The following is a 22,414-nucleotide window of genomic DNA, read 5'->3' on the forward strand; positions in this document are numbered from 1 at the left end:
CCAGGGCCTGGTGCATAGTGAAATTCCCTTCACCTTTGAGCTATCCCTGCAGTCTCTGTTATTATTGCTCAAATAAGGTCTTACTACCTAAAGTACAGAGTGGCTTCAAATGTGCGGTCCTCCTGCTTTTCCCTCCTGTATCCTAACATTACAGGTGTGTGCCAACACCTAGACATGCTTCATTTGTAGTGTCTGTTACCTAATGTGAGTTTCTTCTTTAAAGATGTTTCAGCGTTTATGTATCCATGTGATTCAGAGATTGAGACCTGTGCATGCTCATCTCTATCTACAACCAGGAATGGAAGACGGGTAAGAAGTCCTTTTAGAAAAAAAGACTTTTAAATATCTATAAGGAGATATTTTTATTGTGCTATAAAAAATTTGTCTCTAATAATGCATGTCAAGAAAGGAACATTATTTGTTGAAATTTTAATTAAGTGCCTCTTTAGGATTCTCAACAACTATTTGTATGGAGTGATTTAGTCTCAGTAGCAGGAACATTACTACTTCATAATTGAAGTTGGTATTTGTTTCACAAAATTAATGGATGTCAGTTGGAGTTTAAAGATTGTTCTCCTATCATGGTGATTAATACCTCCAATCCCAGCATTAGGCAGAAGCAGGCTAGTCTCTATGAGTTTGAAGCCAGCCTGATCTATAAAGCCATTTCCAGACCAGCTAGGGCCACACAACCAGATCTTGTCTCAAAAAACAAAAAAGAGTAGTTTGGTCTCAAACAGTATCTATCTGCAGATTTATTGTGTTCTATAAGGTGTATTTGTTTTTTTATTTTTATTTTTTTCAGGTCAGATGATATGGATGCCTCAGTAGAAGATATTGGTGGTCGTTCATGTGTCACTCGTTTTGTTAGAACTCTGTTGTTAATTATGGAACATGGTGTAAAACCTCACAGCAAACATCTTACAGAGTATTTTGCTTTCCTTTATGAATTTGCCAAGATGGGTGAAGAAGAGGTAAGGCAAATTCTTACCCATTTGTTTGTTTTTAATTATATATCCTTTTAGTATTTCCAATTTGTTTTTTATTTAAAAATTTAAATCACTTGTCTTTAGAGCCAGTTTCTGCTTTCATTGCAAGCCATATCTACAATGGTACATTTCTATATGGGAACCAAAGGACCTGAAAACGTAAGTACAGTTTTGTTATATGTCAGTGCAACAGAGGCATGCTTCTAGTCATTCCCATCATGCAGAGTCACAGTCCTAGAAACTTCTAAAGTTCCTTCTGTCTTTTTGTTTGGAAACGTTAAGGGTTCTAGATTCATTGGTCTTGGTACTGTTACTTTAGTGCATATACCGAGTAGAAAAACAAATTTCATTAGTAGGTGTGGAACAAAGTAATAGACTTCATCCTAGTAGCCACAATTTAACCATGGCATCTGTGAAGCCATGTGTTGTTTGTATTCATGGTTTTGGTGATTGCTCTTCATTATTATTGTCAGGTACATTCTATTGTGATTGCTACTTTGGATTGGATTTTGTGACCTACTTGTAATATGTCATTTAATCCTTCTCATAATGCTCAAGAGTACAGTTTATTTCACCATAATACATAAGAGACAATTGAAGCTTAGAGAATTTGGCTTGTTTTAGATCATAGTAATTTTGGTTTTGATCTATGGTCAAACAGCTGCTTCTTAAAGTTCATGAGTTGGTTTTAATCCAATTCCAGCCTGTGTGGGCTACTTGTTTTTACTGTTTTTCTTCTTCTTGCCCTCCCTCCCTCCCTCCCTCCCTCCCTGCCTCCCTCCCTCCCTCCCTCCCTCCCTGCCTCCCTCCCTCCCTCCCTACCTCTTCTATTCTCCTCCCCTTCCCTCTCCTTCCTCCCTTCTTTCTTTTCTTCCTTCCTTCCTTTCTTTATTATTAAGATAGGATCTTGTTATGTATTCTAGACTCACTTCAGATTTAACTATCTCCTGTCTTAGCCAATTGACTACTACCATTCCTGATAGCCTCTTGAGTTTCAGAGCTGGAGTGAATTTCTCTCTGAAATATCTGCTACTTTAAACCATCTAGAAACTACAAATTAAGATTCTGTTGTATGTGTGACAGGCATTTTTTTCAGTAAGAAATACTCCTAATATATTCATAATTTTTTACATTTATTAATCATCCAAAGAAGTTGATTGCAATAAAACAAAAGTTATTAAAGGGTATATCTAGGATGAATAGTTTTGAGAACTATTGTTCTGTGTAGTTCCTCCAACCTATCTAAAAGTGTCCAGATTGTCACTTAGGCTGTATCAAGTTAGGTTTTGACCTTTGAATGATTTTTTTTTATGCATGCTTTTGCCATATCTTTCTGGTAGTTACATTAAAATAAGTCAACTGTTTTCAGTGTGATATTAAGACTAATAGCACATTAAAATTGAATTTTGTTCCAATTAGCCTCAAGTTGAAGTGTTGTCAGAGGAAGAAGGGGAAGAAGAGGAAGAAGAAGAAGATATACTCTCTCTGGCAGAAGAAAAGTACAGACCCGCTGCCCTTGAAAAGATGATAGCTTTAGTTGCTCTTTTGGTTGAACAGTCTCGCTCAGAAAGGTGAAATGTTTCAACATTCAAAATGCTTACAGCGTGTTTTGGTTTTATTCTTTATACATAATTGTTCTATCACTTTGGTTTTTATTACATAAATCTTTTTAAATAATAATATCACTTCAACTCTTGTGGCTCACGAATTTCAGTCCTTTCTATCTAACTCGTCTGAGTCGTGCTAGGAACAGCTGTTGAAGAAATCTGTAGTAAAATATCTGGCAAAATTAAATGGACTTTGATTCTTTATCCCAGCACCTATACTCAAGGGATCTACCCCCAAAAGAAAGATACATATGGAGAGGTATTTATTAAAATACCATTTCTAGTGTCAAAAAAAATTGGAGACAGCTAAATGTTCATCAGAAGGGGACTAGTCATTGAAAAAAATCAAGAAATCCACTCAAGTCCACTGTAGTTTTGTTTTTGTTTTTTCCTTAATGAAATGTGGAATTCATCTGTGTTACCATGTAGAAATTATTATACACACATCCTCCCTTTTTCTCTCCTCCCTTCAAAAGACAAGGTAGGGAAAATTGTATATATTATGCTACTTCTAGGAAAAGGGAAACTAAGAAAGCGAATGCATGTGTATATAGACAATCCTCATTCATGCATTTCCTATTTACAAAGACAGATACTTGCTAAATTTTAATATAATGCCAAAAAAATCAGTACTGTGAGGAGTTATCACAGTTATCCACTTGACACATAGGTATTCAGAATGGTGAAAAATTGGAGTTCCTGGCACATGCTTTCCCAGCTGAGGTCAAACAAGGCAGTGATCTGCTGTCTTGTTTTGATTTTCATGTTGTAAACAAAGTGTAATTTTCATGATGTATGCCACATTTAAAAAATATTTGTGCTTTTCTTTGGTTATGTCACTGTTTAAATGGTTCCCAAGAATAGTGCTGAAGTGCTGTTTAGTGTTCCTGAGCGTAAGGAAGGCTGTGATGTCCCTCAGTGGAAATGAATATAGTAAAGTTTCATTCAGGCATGAGTCCAATATTGTTGGTTGTAAGTTTAATGTTCATTAACCAATCATACATTTAAAATAAGGTGTCATTAAACAAAAACACCTGTAAATCATGGTACTGTATTGCTCATTTGATAACTATGTGACAACATGTTCACAGGGGCCTAGTTCTTTGTTTTCATTCCATAGCAACGATGATTTGGTTTTTGGTAATTCATTGTTTGTACCATTTCATAGGATGTGACTACTCTAATATCAAGAATTAGCTATAAATCAAATCATCGATCTATAATATGGTTTTGAGAGAAACAAGATGGAGGGGCACAGAAATGGAAGGTTGACAAAACCATAAGTTTTGTTTTGTAGCTTTAGTTTTTGAATCATGTAAATGTTCTGTATAAGTAAGTATATAAGAAGCGGTATTTTAAATAAAAGGTGAAAGTGATGTAGCCACTGGAGAGGAATTAAAGAACATGTTAACTGTCAGTTTCTAACAGGATGTACATGAAGGACAAGAAGTAATTGCAAAATTATTTTAAGCTGTCTTAATTATGTTGTTGCTAATATAATTAGAATTATTCTCAAAGTATTTTGTGGGCTCAGGTTCTGAGCAAGAAATGAGTGAGAATCCTGGAATGTTTTTTATTTTAAGAAGCACAGAGACTAAATAGACTACTCTGGGGTCATGTTTAAAGAACTCAACAGTGTACTTTAGGAGTTTCTGTTGCTTTTATGTTGGACAAGGTACATATCAAAAGTAAGAATACCTGTGGTGGAATGTAAAACACATCAAGATGTTTACATTGATAAGCTCAGAATGATACAGTAAAAGAAAATTTGAAAAACGTGTTGGCAACTTTTGAAATATATTGAGAAATCAAATCTTTACTTTGAAAACTGGAAAGGAAATGGTGTAAAGGATATGTTTCTCTTACCTGCAAGAAATAAAAGTTGATGTCAACTGATGATGGATGAGGGCAAGTTCATCAATACAGAGCTGTCTCAACTAATAAATGAGCAAGGAGTGTTGGAATTAGAAAATCACTCTCTTATGTCCCTAAGTGAAATAATGCTTCCAAGGTCATCACTGGTGGAAAATGTCATAAAGACTAACCCTTCATTATGTGTCTCCTTGAGGAAAAGCCACATCACCATCTACAAAATACCCTTGATTACAAAGTGAAGCCTAGATCTGATCAAGTCTTTAGATCTGCCTACCATTTTACAGGAGGAGAGGAATGTGATAAAACAACACCATCAGGATACAATTAGCAAAACATAAATATTGGAATCGCTACAGGACAAAGCTGCTTTCTTCAATGGATAAGTTGCAGTGAAGTGCCGAGGGAAACGAGTAGATTTAAAATTTTAAAGACATTAAAACCAATTGTAACAAAAGACTTTCATTCAGATCCAGATCTTAACAAATTAAATATAAAATATTTTTAGACACCTTAGGAAATTTGTACACTGATATTGTAAGATAGTAAGGATTTGTTGCTTTACTTCAGACATGAATAATGGTATTATTGGTTATGGTTTTTTTTTGAAATTTACCTGAGATATGTATTGAGATTTATGGATTAAATGCTAAAGTACCTGGAATTTGCCTCAGAATAATGCATATTGAATGGTTGTTGGTAAAAGTGAAACAGGATTGGCTAAGATTTGGTTAAATTTGAACTTGAGTGATGGGATACTTGGCACTATCCCATTTTTTTGAACATCTGAATTTTTGTATAAGTTAAATGTATTAACTTTAAATTACATGGTAAAATAATATTTCTTAGAATTTCATTTTATTTTAAAGACTCATGTTAGAAAAACAGCTGTCAAAATAAAATTAGACCCATCCTAGCATTTTAATACAATAATTCTATGGATTTAATGAAATGGAAATAAAGTAGTCTTGGTGTTCCATATTCCAGTCTTGGAAAATTACCTGAGATGCTTAGCAAGCAAATTTAGCCATCAAAAACTTCCCTTCCCCCCAAAATTTATGATGGCAGGTTGATATGGTTATAAATAGAATTGACAGGTTTCATGCATGTCATGCTGTTAATAGCTACAAAGTAGTACACATGGAAAAGATTTATTTCCACTAATATTTTCTTTTAGGCATTTGACATTATCACAGACTGACATGGCTGCATTAACAGGAGGAAAGGTAATACCTTGACTAATATTAAATAGTTTAATCATTCTAAAAATAATAATATAACAGTTCTTAAATGAACAATTTTTGTCTTTAACAGGGATTTCCCTTCTTATTTCAACATATTCGTGATGGCATCAATATAAGACAAACTTGTAATCTAATTTTTAGCCTGTGTCGATACAATAATCGACTTGCAGAACATGTAAGTACTAAAAGCAGTCTTCAACTTTTTTGATAATTTTTTTAAAAAAGTATTCTGAAATCCTGCTTTTTCTGTTTCAGATTGTATCTATGCTTTTCACTTCAATAGCGAAGTTGACACCTGAGGTATGTAAGAGTTTGCTAATAAGCATATAATTTGAACTAATAGTTAATTTTCTTTTTATTGTGAATACAATATTCCAACTAAGTAAGAATTTATATATGTAAATTCAATTTATCTGAGTGTTACTTATATTCCAGGCTCCAAGTTGTTTGGCTTAAAGCATATATCATAAACTGTCCAAAATTCTGTATTTATGGAGGAATATATGGATGGCAAAGTACAGAATCATGAGTATTTTTATTAAACAGAAGCATTTAACAATCCCATCACTCAGGAGGCAGAGGAAGGTGGATCTCTGTGACTTCAAGGCCAGTCTACTCTTTGTAGTGATTTCCAGGACAGCCAGAGCTACATAGAGAGAGACCCTATCTCAGATTCTACCTCCCTTCACCTGCCAACAAAAACAAGAAAGGGTCATTTTTCATAAAAATAGAAGTCTTTAGCTACTTTAGTCCATGTTTAAGAGCAATATAAGTGCTTTCTTTAGGGATCAGAAATTGCTACAGGTAGAAACATACCTGTTATGATTGATAAAATATATGAAAATTAGACAGGAGAAGTGAATTCCAGTGATTACTTTTACAACCTTGAACTATAACAAATAGCATACTGTGTACATGAAAAATGCTTTTGAGAATAGATTTGTGTTTTTACTACAAAATAAGATAAATATATGAGTTAACACATGTATTTCGCCATTACATAGTGTGTATGTGTGTGTATGTCTGTATGTATATATTTCAAAATACCACCTATACCATTACTATATAGATGGTTAGTTATAAATTCATAAACAAATTAAAATCTTGAATTACTTTTTTGCTAAGTACATTAGACGCCAGAGATACCTATTCAATGTTGCCTCTATTTAATTGATTGTATCTTCTGATGGGACATTTTATGGTAATTTTAAGTTCATATTCAGGAGTGCTGATGAAGCTCTGCCAGCTCAGCAGAGCAGATTTAAATGAGACTAAAAGAATGTGTCTCAAAGAGGAATGTGTCTTACAGGCAGCCAATCCTTTCTTTAAATTGTTGACCATGCTAATGGAATTTGCTGGTGGACCTCCAGGAATGCCTCCCTTTGCGTCCTACATTCTGCAGAGGATATGGGAGGTAAGTTTTGAAGTACATGTTTCCAATCTTTTATTTTCCCAGAGATTTTCCTTTTGTTGTTGTTTTGATTTTGTTGTTGTTGTTTAATTTTTTTTTCTTTTTTAGAGTAATTTTCCTAAAAGCAAAACAAAATATAGCAAAATTGAGTGAAAGGTAACAGCCTTGCCTTCATAGACTTTGCATTTTTTTTTTAAAAGGTTTTCTGTTTGTTTTTTGTTTTGCTTTTTTTTTTTTAAATACTTATTTATTATGTATACAATATTCTGTCTGTGTGTATGTCTGCAGGCCAGAAGAGGGCACCAGACCTCATTACAGATGGTTGTGAGCCACCATGTGGTTGCCGGGAATTGAACTCAGGACCTTTGGAAGAGCAGGCAATGCTCTTAACCACTGAGCCATCTCTCCAGCCCCTAGACTTTGCATTTTTATACTGTTCCCACCATCTTCCATTTCTATCTCTAATTATTTGGATCAAATGACTTCAGACAGTATGAAGTTGTTATTAAGATTAATCTTCCTCAAGAAAATTCCATAAAGCAGCTAGAAGCCCTCAAAACATAAACCAAATATTTTTAGAAATTGATACAGGCAGGTGAAATATCAAATACTACTTCTGACAACAATGACTCTGGAAGAAAAGAACAGTTTTCTTGGTGAGGACTGGAAAAGCTATAGGCCAGTGCTCAGTAAACTTTTTTTTTTGTGTCAAATGTTTAAGCTTTAATAGATTGTACATTTCTGTTAATAGTATTCAGCTGTGCTGTTGCAGCCTAAAGGCCATTCATGCGGCAATAAATAGTAAGCTTAGCAATGTTCAAATAAAATAACAATAAAAAACAGCCATAGAATTTAGCCTAAAGTACAGAGACTGCCATCCATTGCTCTAAGTTGCTTAAACTCCCATCCCTATGAAAAGAATCTCTGTAGCAATTCAGTGAACTCTTTTGCATTCTCATGTAATAGCAATAGTTTGGACATAGACTAAGAAAAAGACAGATGAAAAAAAAAATAAAGGATTTAGTTCATGCTGTGCCAGTATTCTATCACCAAGCCACATCACCAACCAAATATATTTAGGAAAATAAACTTAGCAGGATCGTTGGATTCTCATATTTGTCCTGGGCTATTTTAAATTTTGTGAACTAGCAACAAATCTTCCTGAGCTTTTCCTGCTCTTTGAGCATAGTAGGAAAACATGGTAAAACTTCTGTAAAAATTAGCTTAAAGGAAAAGGAAAAAAAATTGGCCTGAAGAAATGGCCCAGTAGTTAAGAGCATTTCTTGTTCTTGCAGAAGACCCAGGTTCAATTCCCACCACCTACATGGTGGCTAACAACCACTCATATAACTAGTTCCAGGGGATCTGAGACCCTCTTCTGTCTCCTCAAGAACAGGCACACATGTTGCACATATGTGTATGTAGTCAAAACACTTATACAAATAAAATCTAGAAAGAAAAAGTTAGTTGAATACTTAATGACATTTACTAAAAGAAAGTAAAAAATCAGTTGCTCATTCTGTTATCTTATGTCCTCTTTTTTGTTATTTCATTCATAGGTTATTGAATACAATCCTTCTCAGTGTCTGGACTGGTTGGCAGTACAGACACCCCGAAATAAGCTGGCACACAGCTGGGTTCTTCAGAATATGGAAAATTGGGTCGAGCGGTTTCTTTTGGCTCACAATTATCCTAGAGTCAGGACTTGTAAGTCTTTTTTTGTTGTTGTTGTTTCATTTTAGGTTTTTCTGGGGGTTAGAGGTAACTCAGTAATAATGAATGCCCATTATTATGTAAAGCTCTGAGAGGTGTGTATCTATTGTATTTTTGTTTTGTTTGTTTTTAAGTTTTACTGAAGAAAGTAAAAGATAAGAAAATTCTTTCTTAAAAGTGGCTCTTGATTCCAGGACAACCTACATACGTACATAGTGCAACCCTGACTCTAAAAACTAAAGTAATTCTTGAATAGGTTAAGTAAGATTAAAATGGTAATTAAAACAGAAATCACGTATATAATTATGAGAGTTAAGTAATATACATCTTGTGTATAAGCCATTATAGAATGAATAGCAATTCTCAGAAGATAGGTGGACATAGAACAAAGAAGACATTTTACAAGACAGGAAATTATTTTTTTGTTTTTCTAGTGTTTTGTTTGTTTGTTTGTTGAGACAAGGTTTTTCTGGTGTCTTTGAACCCAATCTGTAGACCCAATTGGCCTTGAACTCAGAGATCCACCTGTCTCTGCCTTCCTTAGTGTTGGGATTAAAGGTGTGTGCCAGTACCACCCAGCAGGAAATTGATTGTTAATAAACAATGTATTCACTTTTGCTTGTTTAAAGAAATGAAATCAAAGTAACTAATTTGGGAAATTTTTCAATGAAACGCTGTTTCCCAGCTGAGAGGACTAGAGTCAGTGAGAAGCACATCTGATATACAGATGTTGTTTTCTAAACACCATTCCCCAATAAAATACAGATTCACGGCTCTGCAGAGAAAAGACCAATTTTAGCGCGGGTAATAATAAAGACAAGCTGGTGCATTAAAGAAGAGTACAATGCCTTAAGTGAGGAAATAATATGCTAAATAACGTGACCGCACCAGAAAGACACAGAACTCTTTCAGTAACAAATAATGCGGTACTCTGTGTTCCTGTTCGAAGTATAAAATGACATTTACAAACTCACAGATTCCCAGCACTTGTGTGGCAGCTTACAACCTCCTGTGACACCAGTTCTGATTGACGTGATACACTCCTGTTGCCTCAGAGGCACCAGGATCCAACTGGGGCACAGACAGAAAGGCAAGCAACACACAGCTCACCAAAGATAAATAAATCCATAAAAGAGAATACTGAATAATTTGTATATACTCTCCAATTATGATAATAATTTAGCATAATAATAGTAAATGTTAATGGTAGTAGAAACTTGGTGAGAGTTATATGGGAATTATGTGTTCCACCAGTCTGAAGTCAGAGGTTTATTTGAGAAAAAGGCCTTTCAGTGGAGGTTACCAGTGGATTGGCGTTCGTACTCTGCCCAGAACTTTGCTTTCCCCCTTTGATACTTTATTTACCCAAATGTTACACTGATGTTCAAGATAGTACTGTGGAAATGAACTCTTCTACATAGTACTGAGATTGTGATGTTAATATCACAAAAGGCCATACATAGCACTTTGTGCCACACCTTTAATCCCAGCACTCAGGAGGCAGAGGCAACTGGATCTCTGAGTTTGAGGTCAGCCTGGTCTACAGAGTGAGTTCCGGCAACCAGAGCTACACAGAGAAACCTTTTCTCCAAAAAAAAAAGGAAAAAGGAAAAAAATTCCCACTAAGATTCTTTAAGATAAGTATGTGCCTTCCCTTATATAATGCCATTTTAGGACATGTATGCAAGTCCTAAATACGCATGTCCAGTGGCATTACTTTTATACCTCTACTCAGTGAGGATCCTGGCATGGTAGGATGCGCTTGTAGTCCTGTAGCTTCAGGGATTGAGGCAGTGGAGCAGTTTAGCAAAAATCTGTCTCTTAAACAAACAAAAGGCCTTTAGTTAAGAAACAAATTGTTAGGTACCATTTTAAAAGTTACATCAGTGAAAACTAAAAAAGTGCTTTTAATATTAGTGTCCAAATATTTGAAAAGAATAGCTACTTTAACAATAACATAAACTAAAAAGACCTTATAAAAACTACAAAATAGCTTTAACAAATAACTGATTGTTGAGTCCCCGAGTACTAAAATAGTTAAGGACTTGACATAGTGGGGCACACTGTCAACATCAGCATTTGGGAAGCGGAGACAGGCAGAGATCTTTGAATTCAAGGACAGCCTGATCTACATGTTCATTTCCAGTATTGGCCACGACTACACAGAGAAACATAACAACATAACATAACAAGCAAAATACCCCAAAAGTTGAAGATTTACTATGTAGCAGTAGAAGTAGATTTCTTCCATGTTTCATAGTATAAAACAGGACCTAATAACCAGCTCAATTCTTAGCTTGTACAGATGGAGTCATCTAGTAAGTCACCAGCAGTAGAATGATAATAATAGGCCTAATGATATGATTAATGTGGGAGTCTCTGAGTTCTGGTTAGCCTTTAGAAGACTATTGGCAAGGAAGAAGGGGCAAACAGTTTCATTGAGAAGCAGTTCCCCAAAGCAGGGAGGAATCTTAAAAATGAATTACCCTAGAAGACTTGCAAAGGACTTTTTAGCCAGCAGTGCCTTAAATCCCAGGATGTGACATACTGCAGCAGCTCCCGAAGATGTGGAGCAGCCTGCACTACACAACTCAACCCTCTGTCTCCCCAGAAAGTAGGAAGAGAATCTCAAGAGTTAGTGAGTGACATACACAGACTAATATATTTATTAAATATGTCATATGGCATTATCTTTAAATTATTACAAAGTAACTTACTAGGGTGTTTTTAAAGTAATACTTAAGATCTAAAACATTAAATAATTCCATGTATGAAGTACTTTATGGTAGGCCTTTTGTTCTAAATGTTGTTCTTATTAAGTCATTAAGTCATTCTTCAGAGAAAATAAATCATAAGATAGGAGAATTCAGCGGTGGTGGCAGACGCCTTTAATCCCAGCACTTGCGAGGCAGAGGCAGGTGGATCTTTGTGAGTTTGAGGCCAGCCTGGTCTACAGTGAGTTCCAGGACAGCCAGGGCTACACAGAGAAACCTGTCTCGGGAAAGGGGAGAAAAAAAAGATGTGAGAATTCTATATTGTGAAAAAACTGAACAAAATAGGTTCAGTAGATGAAGGAAAAGAATCAAGAATTCAGGGTTAGCTTGAGTAGCATGAGAGTCCGTCTCTAAAAAAACAAACAGTTTTCGTAATGGGGATTATTGTTGCCACTTAAATATAGCAGTGGCAGGATGGGAGGAAAGCTCTACCTCCGTACCCTGTGGGAATCTTTCTTCTGGACCAAAGGTAAATAAGAAGGATATTTAAAAGATGTCATGTCCCTTAATTTTTATTCATTTTTATTGATAAAGGGAAGAGTGGTTTTGTGTTTAATAACTGCTCTTCAAGTCTACTTAAATCTTACAAGGATCTGACAGTTTTGTTTTACATTTTATAGCTGCAGCTTATCTTCTGGTGTCCCTTATACCAAGCAATTCATTCCGCCAGATGTTCCGGTCAACAAGGTCTTTGCACATCCCAACCCGTGACCTTCCACTCAGTCCAGACACAACAGTAGTCCTACATCAGGTCTACAACGTGCTACTTGGTTTGCTCTCAAGAGCCAAACTTTATGTTGATGCTGCTGTTCATGGCACTACAAAGCTAGTGCCCTATTTTAGCTTTATGACTTACTGTTTAATTTCCAAAACTGAGAAGCTGATGTTTTCCACATATTTCATGGATTTGTGGAACCTTTTCCAGCCTAAGCTTTCTGAGCCAGCAATAGCTACAAATCACAATAAACAGGCTTTGCTTTCATTTTGGTACAATGTGTGTGCTGACTGTCCAGAGAATATCCGCCTTATTGTTCAAAACCCAGTGGTAACCAAGAACATTGCCTTCAATTACATCCTTGCTGACCATGATGATCAGGATGTGGTGCTTTTTAACCGTGGGATGCTGCCTGCCTACTACGGCATTCTGAGGCTCTGCTGTGAGCAATCGCCTGCATTCACTCGACAACTGGCTTCTCACCAGAACATCCAGTGGGCCTTTAAGAATCTTACACCACATGCCAGCCAGTACCCTGGAGTGAGTATAGTTAGTACTTTTATTATCTGTTTCCTGCGCTTGATTAGCAGTACATTTTTCCCTGTTTAAGAAATGATATAATACAGAATAGTCTAATCATTCACCTATATTGTCTTTCAGTGCTGGAAATTGAACCTAGGCTTCTGTTCGTGCTAGGCACCTGCTTAGCAACTGAACTACACTACTACCTTCCAACCTTTCTTTAAAATTTCATCTTATGTGTGTGGGTGTTTTGTTTGTGTACCACATTCAAGCCTGGTGCCCACTGGGGCCAGAATCCCTTGGTACTGTAGTTGTAGAAGGTTGCAAGCTGCCATGTGGGTGCTGGGAATCACCCACTCTGAGCCATCTATCCAATCCCATACTGACATCCTTAAAACCTTAACGTTGTTTTCTTAAATGCTCTCATAAAATGCAATGTAATTAATAAAATAAGTGATTATAATTTCTTATGCTGATACTAAATTTTTCTTTACAATGGCACATATCTTTAAATTTGTGATTTTATATTGTTTTTAACTTTCGTTTGGCAATTCTGGGGAACAGGCCCAGGGCCTTAGCCATACTAAGCAAATATTGCCAGCCCAAATTTATGTTTGTATATGCATCTTTAATGTGTACCTACTGAAAAGGTCAATATAGCTCTAGGGAATATTACTTTACATTTAGGTATTCACGGACTAGAGACACAGCTCAACAGTCAAGAGTGGCTTTCCAGAGGGCCAGTTTGGATCCCAACATCCACACCAGCCCGCTTGAAACTGCCTGCAACTTCAGGGGAATATGACACCTCTGGCTTTCATGGGACCCACATGCACATGCATGCAAAAAATGCATATACATAATTAAAAATAATAAAAAATTAATTAGGTATTCATTATCAAGATCTGCATACTTTTCTAAGGTGTGAGCTGCACATTTTTTTTTGTAGTAGTTTGCTATAGAGGTGTTTCTCCATGTCTCAGATGGATGATCCATTAGCTCACATGTACATACAATTCCAACCTTATCTCCTTTTCTGTTTGTAAGTTTCATATTTTATTTTCCCTGTATGTAATATCATTCCTAGGTATGTTTCACTTTTGTTTCTTCCTGTTGTTCCTTTATTAGGTTAAACTGTTCTTCGTTGATGGTGTAGTGAGTTTAGAATCTCACTACAAAGTAGCATAATTTCCAATTTAGAATTAGATTGCTTTTAATGTAAGAAAGAAAATATATTCATTCAGTACCAGAAAGTTCGAATCTAAGGCTGGAAAATGAAGGAAATGCATGAGAGTGTCTGTCAGAGGCTGAAGAGATCATGGTAGTATTTATTTTCAGTCAGTTTGTTTTCCATCATGGTTACATAAATAACCTTTAACTTAGTTACTGTGATACCCAGAGTTTCATAAGCCAGTGCTAAGTTAAAATGCCCATCTCCTTGAGTTAGTCTCTGTTCCTGATGTCAGTCAGATGTAATCATCTTTTATTTTTTTTAAAGAACTTGGATCTTAGAAATTTTTATGATAATTGTTTTCCATATGAAGTTGAGTAATGTTCTTTTGAGGTCTGTGAAGAATTGTGTTGGGATTTTGATGGGGATTGCATTGGACCAGGATGCCTTGCTCAGCCTTGATGCAGGGGGCAGGGGTTTGGTCCTGCCTCAGCTTAATATGCCTGGCTTTGTTGACTCCCTATGGGAGCCCTTACCCTTTAGGAGAAATGGATGTGGGGTGGGTTTGGGGGGAATAGGAGGAGGGTGGGAGAGGGAACTATGGTTAGTATGTAAAATGAATTTAAAAATTCTTTAAAAAAATTAATAGTGTCGTAAAACTTTGTCATGAAAAGTATCAAGCTACACAGTTTATTTTATTAATATGTTGAAGCTCAACTGTTACTTTGCATTTATATAAATTCATAAAATCATAGCTAATGATTTCACTTTATTTCCATATTACATCACTAGCCATCAGTCTAGAATGATTGTTTTAAATGTTGATACAAAGGCGTGTCTCAGAAACAATATTAATTCAAGCTTGATTTAGGTGTTCAAAATCTTTAAAACAAAGCAAGTGAGATAGATGCCTTTGAGGGTAAAGCCATTTGCCACTAAACCTGATGAATGACTTCAGGGTGATCCCTGGGATCCACTTTGTGCAAGGAAAGGATTAACTTCTGAAAGGTGTCCTCTTCCATACATATTTGTTCCCCTTCCCCAAAATAAATAACATGTTTTAAAAAAAAGTCTTTCTAATAAATTAATGGTTTCTTATATATTAAAGGAATGGAACAGTATAGATTTTTGCTAAGTGACCTTTGAATTTAAAATGCTTGTGTTTTAAACAGCATTAAGACATATCTTTGTGAATGTTAACTTGAAGGATCATACAGGTGTGTCCATATGCAGCTACATTAACTCCACGATAGTCATAAATACTGCCTAGCACAAAGGAATGAACGTGGCTAAAACATGAGGTTTTTAATTTGAGTAATTTGATTGCATAGCTCACGGATCTGAGCCTCATAATAGCAAAGGTTAGACTTAACATTGTAGTATATTATGTATTCAAATTTTAAGTAGATTTCATTACTGACTTTACTAGTTCCTTTAGTTGTGTGATATATCTATGATTTTAGTAGTTGGCTAATGAATATTGATTCAGAAATGGGGAAAAGGTATTCTGAATGTTGAAAGACTGAGAGATCATTTTGCATATTTGTCTCTTTTAGGCTGTGGAAGAACTGTTTAACTTAATGCAGCTATTTATAGCTCAGAGGCCAGACATGCGAGAAGAGGAAATAGAAGATATTAAGCAGTTTAAGAAAACAACTATAAGCTGTTATTTACGTTGCTTAGATGGCCGCTCTTGTTGGACTACTTTAATAAGGTAAAAAAGATAATTTGTAATTTTTTTTTGGTTGGTTGGTTAATTGGTTTTCCAAATAAGAACATGGTACCTTTTGACATGAAAACAAATAATTTTTTGTATTTATGATTAAAAGCTTGTTCTTTTAAAATAATAAGAAGAATAATAAGAATTATTATTATTTTATAAATACACAGTCTGATGTAGCCTAAATTGGCCTTTTACTTGCATGCACCTTATAGCTAGGAATGACTTTGAACTTCTGATCCTCAGACCTCTACCTCCCTAATTCTGGGATTACAGATGCATGCCACTATTCCATGTTTATGTGGTGTTGGGATCAAACCCAGGGCCCCTCATGAATGTTAGCAAGCACTCTACCAGCTAAACTGCATAGACTTCTACCCCATTCCTCCCAATTTAGAAATTCTTCGAGGTTATTGGTGAAACATTTCTGTACTTAGGAAGAATTTTACCTATTTAAACAATGTTTCCCCCCCCCCCTTTGTTTCATAGTGTATCTTCCTATCTTTTATTAGAATCAGATCTGACAGTTTAAAGGATCTTAATGTTTGGAGGTCATATTTATGACCATACATCTGACTACTTGGGTGGTTTCAGTCTAGAGACCCCTGGAAACAGCTTTTACATCTCAAGATGAGTCTGACTGTTAATATCTCTTCCATTTTTCTTGAATCCATTTGGCTTTCTTATCTTTAGGAATTATGTAATAAATTGTTCTGAGCTGTAGAACTGAGTGATTTAGAAAAGAACTGCAAGTTACATTTTATTTCCTTTACCTCTATATAGAAATAAAATTCTGCTCAATGTATTACAATGCTGAGAAGGAATAGAGAAATGGTGGACTGGTTGAGGTCCTTCAGTGGGTGCATAGTTTTGTCTGTGTTTTCATGAAGTCTACACTATAACATTAAACTAATGAACCCAAGAGAAAATTCTTTTAGGTTATTTCCTTCAGAAAGCTTTTGTATTTGAATCTTTAGTAGTCTACAAAATGAAATAAATCTTGAGTAGTCTACAATTTTTTCCCCCAAACCTGTTAAAAGGAAATGTTTGGCATTCAGTTTGAATACATTGTTTCCTAAAGGTTTATTATTTGTTACTGTTTTTTTAAGTTTTAGAGTTTTGCTGCTTGTTGTAAAGAAAGGAAGCTTGCAATGGAAGTAAGGGGTTTTCAGTTGTGTCTCTAATAGCACTTTGCCAGTTCTGAGCACAGTGTTAACTCAGATAAAACCTATCCTTAGAATTTTCAAGTTTGTCCCCTCCATAGTACCCTTTCTTCCCCAAGCTGATGAATGCTTTTGGAATGTAGAATAGTTTACTGTTATACAGAACTCAAGAGATGAAAAGATAAACTCATTGTTTCACTTTGTTTATATGTGCATTAGTGTTTTGCCATTGGGTTTCAGGTTCTCTGGAACTGGAGTTACAGAAAGTTGTAAGTTGCCACGTGGGTGCTCTCAATATTCTCAGTAGTCTTTAACCACTGAGCCATTGCACCAGCCCAAATTCATTTAAAAATAAAGCAAAACAGCATCGTTATACTGAAATTTAAAAGTACTCTCATCATACCGTCCTCTTTCTATTGTGGATGAATGAAGAATTGATTAGACATTGATAGACCTGTTTTCCTCTAAATTACAATGATTAATATAATATACAAGATATTTTATTTCCCTTTTCATGTTGAGTGTCCCTTAGTATGGCCAGAGTACTTAGAAGTAGAAATGTTTCTGATTTCAGAGGATTTTTTTTTTAACTTTGGACAATTTGCATCAATGTTACCAGCAGAACATCAGTAATTCGAAAATCTAAGATGTCCCACAACTGAGTAACAACTGATGGGTTAATAATCTTGAGATTTCGGAGTGTTTAGATTTCAGATCCAGGCTGCTCATTCCATGCTGCATTACTCAGAAATAGTGTACATGCTTGAAATTCCACTTAGTGAAGTCAAGGCAGGAGGACCGCACAAACTGAAGGCTAGTCTGAGCTGTATAACAAAATCTCTTTAAAAATTTAAAAAAAAAAAAAAAACAAGGGGCTGTGGAGAGGTGGCTCAGTGGTTAAGAACACTGGCTGTCCTTCCAGAGGACCTGGGTTCAATTCCCAGCATCCACATGGCAGTGCACAACTCTATAACTCTAAATCCAGACTCCTCACACAGGCATACATGCAGGCAAAACACCTGTGCCCATAAAATGAAAATAAATGAATTATTTTTTTAAAAAAAGATATAAAACAAGCAACAGATGTAGCCAGTTTCTTATATATGATAGGAAAACCAGAAGGTTAAGCAAGTTTTACTCCTTTATTTTAATCACCAGATTGTTCTGTTCTTTTCTAATTGGACTGTTTCTGTTCTTCTAGTGCCTTCAGAATACTATTAGAGTCTGATGAAGACAGACTTCTTGTGGTATTTAATCGAGGGTTAATCCTGATGACGGAGGTAAGTATAACATTGCCTTTCATTGTGAATGTATAACTCATTTGAATACTCTTTCTAAGACTTCTTATTGCATACATATATAAAGAATGTCTGCTGAACTGTCTCCCAGGTGGCAGGGCTTTATTTACATAGATTACACCTCATTTTGCATTTAGGTTTATTTGAAATAGACTAGTTTTACTTATTTCACTTAGTACATAAAAATGAAAATCATGTGATTTGCAATCAAGGTTACACATTATTTCCCAAAAGTTTTCTTATTTGGCAGAACTAAAACAGAAGGCCAAGAGATTTGCCCAGGACTGAAATTTGCATGAAATTTTCCATGGTTCTTAGTTCACAAGTGGGAGATGGTTTAAAGTCACCAAAGTCCATCATACTCTTTGGTCTATGCTGTAGATAACATTATTACACGTAGAAAGTACTGCACAAATTACGATGTACTGTTTATTTTTTAATTGATAGTATTATAGAGTAGGAACAGAATAAGAAACTACACTTTGAAGCATTTGAACTAGGCAGGAAATGAGTGGGAAATATTCAAATAAATGACTTCCTGAGCTCAAAGGCAAGGAAGTTTTGACTCTGTTTGAGGACTGACATGTCTACTCGGTGCTAAGTATTGAACCAGGTAAAGGAATATAGCAAGAGAGATGCAGTTCCTGTCCTGTCAGTTTACAGGTTAAATATATTTGATACAGCCTTCATATTCTGTCACAGAACCTAGGCTCAGAATTTTGAACTGTGAATCGGTATGAACTGTAGTAAACTGACTTGGAGCCCAGTGCACACATTTAATCCCAGCACTAGGGAGGCAGAGGCAGGAGGATCTCTGTGAATTTGAAGCTAGCCTGGTCTTTAAAGTGAATTCCAGAACAGCCAGGACTGTAACACAGAGAAACCACTTCCCAAAAAGCCAAAATAAATAGATAGATGGATGGATGGATAGATAATTTAAATAAATAAATAAAATAGCTGACTTGGGAGGAATAAAAGAAGAGGTGCTTTCTTATATGGTAAAATAGAAAAAAAGAACTAAAAATTTAATGTAAGTTACCAATCTCTTCATATACAGACGCTGGAAAGGTACCTAACATAGCTCCCTAGTCTTGCCAGTCTTCTGGTTGGTGCATGCTTCTTTCTCACTGCAGTCTATTGGCAAATCAGATTTTTTTTTTTTTTCTTTTCAAGACAGAATTTCTCTGTGTAGCCTTAACTGTGCTGGAATGCAATCTGTGCAATCTGTAGACCAGGCTGCCCTTGAACTCACAGAGATCTACCTGTTTTGCCTCCCGAGTGCTGGGATTAAAGGCATGTGTGCCACTGTCCGACACAAATCAAACCAAAATATTTACATATAATGCAGCTCTGAAGATAAGGACTGTACAACTGCTGGTATACAAGTCTGAGTACCTGAATCCTAGCACCCATATAAAAAAGCCAGGCAGCATGCCTCTAATGCCAGCACTGGGGAGGCAAAGGCAAGAGGATCCTTGGAGTTTGCTATCTAAGCAGTCTAGCTGAACATGCAAGCTCCAGTTTCAGTAAGAGACCCTGTCAAAGAAAAATAAGGTACAAGAGGGTTATGGGGATGACTCAGTAGGTAAAGGTTATTTTCCCCAACTTACCAATCTGAGTTTGATCGCTAAGGACCCACACAATGGAAGGAGAACACCATGCTCTGCAAATAGTCCTCTAACCTTCACAGGCACACTTGGATGTGTCAGTGTGTGTGTGCGTGTGTGTGTGTGTGTGCGCGTGCGCACACACACCCGACATAAGAATCAATGATTAAGGTTCACACCAAACATGCACACGTGCTTGCACCTACACATACAGAGTAGCTAAATGGGGCAATTTGATTTAGAAAACAAGTAATACTTGCTGCATACACACATGTACACACATAGTCCAAGTCTGGAAATAAGAAGATAAGCATTTCCATTTTGTGTTTAAAGTAGAAATGAAATTAAGGGATTCTAAATTTTTATTTTCTAAATCACTTGTAGTCTTTCAACACACTGCACATGATGTATCATGAAGCTACAGCTTGCCATGTGACTGGAGACTTAGTAGAACTTCTGTCAATATTCCTTTCTGTTTTGAAGTCTACACGCCCATATCTTCAGAGAAAAGGTTTGGTTGTTTTACTTTTATTTTTGTTATTATTTTGCTGCCAAAAGAATTTTTTGGTTTTTGTTTGTCTTACTAGTTTCTGTATGGATGGTTCCTGAACTAGCTAATATTGGGTAATGTTTATCATGCCCTCATAATGTGAAGGTGGGAAATTTTTATATATTTACTTAATTATGCTAGTAAACAATAGGTAAGTGTCTCATAAGAGTCAAGATTTGGCCAGGTGGTGGTGGCGCATGCCTTTAATCCCAACACTTTGGACAGGCTCCAAAGCTACTGAGAAACCCCGTCTCCAAATAAAAAAACAAACAAACAAATAAATAAAAGATTCAAAATTTAGGATATGTGGAAAGCTTCCATGCACAGTAATAAGCTGATTTTATTTTTACCTACATAGCTCAGATTGGGTCATTTTTATTTGTTGGTTTTTATTTTATTTTATTTTATTTGAGACAGGGTTTCTCTATGTAACAGCCCTCGCTGTCCTGGAACTCACATAGATCTGCTTGCCTCTGTCTCCTGAGTGTTGGGAGTAAAGGTATATGCCATCAACACCTAACTTAAAGTAGGTCATTTTTAATTTCAGTAGAAATAAGTGTAAAAAATAACTTTTATGATTCTGCATTAAGATGTAACATGTTTAGCACATACTCGTAATCCTTACCCTCAGGAAGGTGACCCAGGAGGATTGAAACTTCTAGGTGAGCCTGGGCTATACTTAGCAAGACCCAGTTTCCCTCCTGTTTCCTGGGGGCAAAAAAGCACAGTTTAATATCGCAGTCTCATGTTCTTATGATTAACCACTTAGCTTTCATCAGACATTTTTTTATGTAATTAACTTGAAACTTGAGGTGTTAGTATCACAAATAGAACAAAAATTGTGGGGAACTGTGATCATTCAAAAGTCCATTTATATATGCTTTTATTTTTGCAGATGTGAAGCAAGCATTAATCCAGTGGCAGGAGAGAATTGAATTTGCCCATAAACTTCTAACCCTTCTTAATTCCTATAGCCCTCCAGAACTAAGAAATGCTTGCATAGGTAAGTTGCTTGAAAAATAAAAATTGTAGGCAAATATTTCTGGTGTGTGTTTGTTAGGTTTTTTCCTTTGTTTTGTTTCTCTGAGTTGTGACGTTACATTTATAGTGTTTGGAAGACAGTGATTCATCTGTATAATTCATACAGACTAGCAGGTCCTAAGAAAAGTTGTTTCTGAACATGCTAGTGTTAAATGTGTTTGTGGGCAGACTATCTGGGTCTCTTGTAGGTTTCATACAACTCTAAATAAACTCTGATCCTGTATGAACAAGGTAGACTCATGTCAATATTTACAAAGTATTACTCATAGTGTAAAAGATAGTGCTAGTTGCTTCACGGTGGGTTTTGGTCTTAAAAACATCTCTCAGTAACTGTTTATAGACTCTTGAGTATAACACCTTTGTGACTGATTGCTTATAGAATGATAATATATAGCTGTTAAAAGAATCTTCATTTAAATATAGAAATACAGAGTGAAGTGTTTACTACCTTAGAAACCACTTGAAGTAGTGAGCATTGTAGACTGTTATCTGTAGTTTCTCAAAATAGCATAAACAACTAGTTTTCCATCGTGAGATTTACTTTTGTGTGGTTAGTAAGTGAGGATCGTAAACTTCAGCAGCAGATGGCAGATCATCAGCTGTTGTGATGAACTTTATAAAGGGTATTGCTATATGACTAGACTGTGTCTACAAGTAAGCAAGGCAAATGGGGAGATTAGTGATAGTGTTTTAAATTCTTGTTTTAAGTATATTGACCCTCTGCTGGGTTATCACAGCTCTTGATCCAGAGTTGTGCATTAGACAGTTTTTCCCTTATGTTAGAAGCTCAAACAGTTTGTAGTACTCAGGACACTACAACTTCATCAGGATTTGAGAGATCAAAAGTAGTGAGTAGTGTTTTGATAATCTTAAATTGTTTTCATTTTCAGATGTCCTCAAGGAACTTGTTCTTTTGAGTCCCCATGATTTTCTTCATACTCTGGTTCCCTTCCTGCAACACAACCATTGTACTTACCATCACAGTAATATCCCAAGTACGTATTTATCTAACATAAT

General features: G+C 35.8%; 1 protein-coding gene across 6 annotated transcripts in view; it reads left to right on the plus strand.

Annotated features, from left to right (window-relative positions):
* Positions 1 to 22,414, plus strand: part of Usp34 (ubiquitin specific peptidase 34) — a 178,261-nt gene that overhangs the window by 141,601 nt on the left and 14,246 nt on the right. For all 6 annotated transcript variants that reach the window (XR_007232311.3, XM_085692268.2, XM_048435543.3 and 3 more), the window contains 15 exons: positions 224 to 309; positions 806 to 974; positions 1,074 to 1,148; positions 2,409 to 2,560; positions 5,646 to 5,694; positions 5,783 to 5,887; positions 5,968 to 6,012; positions 7,022 to 7,126; positions 8,683 to 8,830; positions 12,231 to 12,865; positions 15,575 to 15,732; positions 18,103 to 18,181; positions 20,191 to 20,317; positions 21,252 to 21,359; positions 22,288 to 22,392. Coding sequence is in view for 5 of the 6 variants with exons in the window: in XM_085692268.2 (XP_085548394.2) it covers positions 224 to 309; positions 806 to 974; positions 1,074 to 1,148; positions 2,409 to 2,560; positions 5,646 to 5,694; positions 5,783 to 5,887; positions 5,968 to 6,012; positions 7,022 to 7,126; positions 8,683 to 8,830; positions 12,231 to 12,865; positions 15,575 to 15,732; positions 18,103 to 18,181; positions 20,191 to 20,317; positions 21,252 to 21,359; positions 22,288 to 22,392 (2,146 nt within the window). In the remaining variant the exon portion in view is untranslated. The remainder of the gene's footprint in view (positions 1 to 223; positions 310 to 805; positions 975 to 1,073; positions 1,149 to 2,408; positions 2,561 to 5,645; positions 5,695 to 5,782; positions 5,888 to 5,967; positions 6,013 to 7,021; positions 7,127 to 8,682; positions 8,831 to 12,230; positions 12,866 to 15,574; positions 15,733 to 18,102; positions 18,182 to 20,190; positions 20,318 to 21,251; positions 21,360 to 22,287; positions 22,393 to 22,414) is intronic.

The sequence above is a fragment of the Myodes glareolus genome, chromosome 8 (assembly GCF_982192425.1).
Source record: "Myodes glareolus chromosome 8, mMyoGla1.1, whole genome shotgun sequence".
Classification (NCBI taxonomy): domain Eukaryota; kingdom Metazoa; phylum Chordata; class Mammalia; order Rodentia; family Cricetidae; genus Myodes; species Myodes glareolus.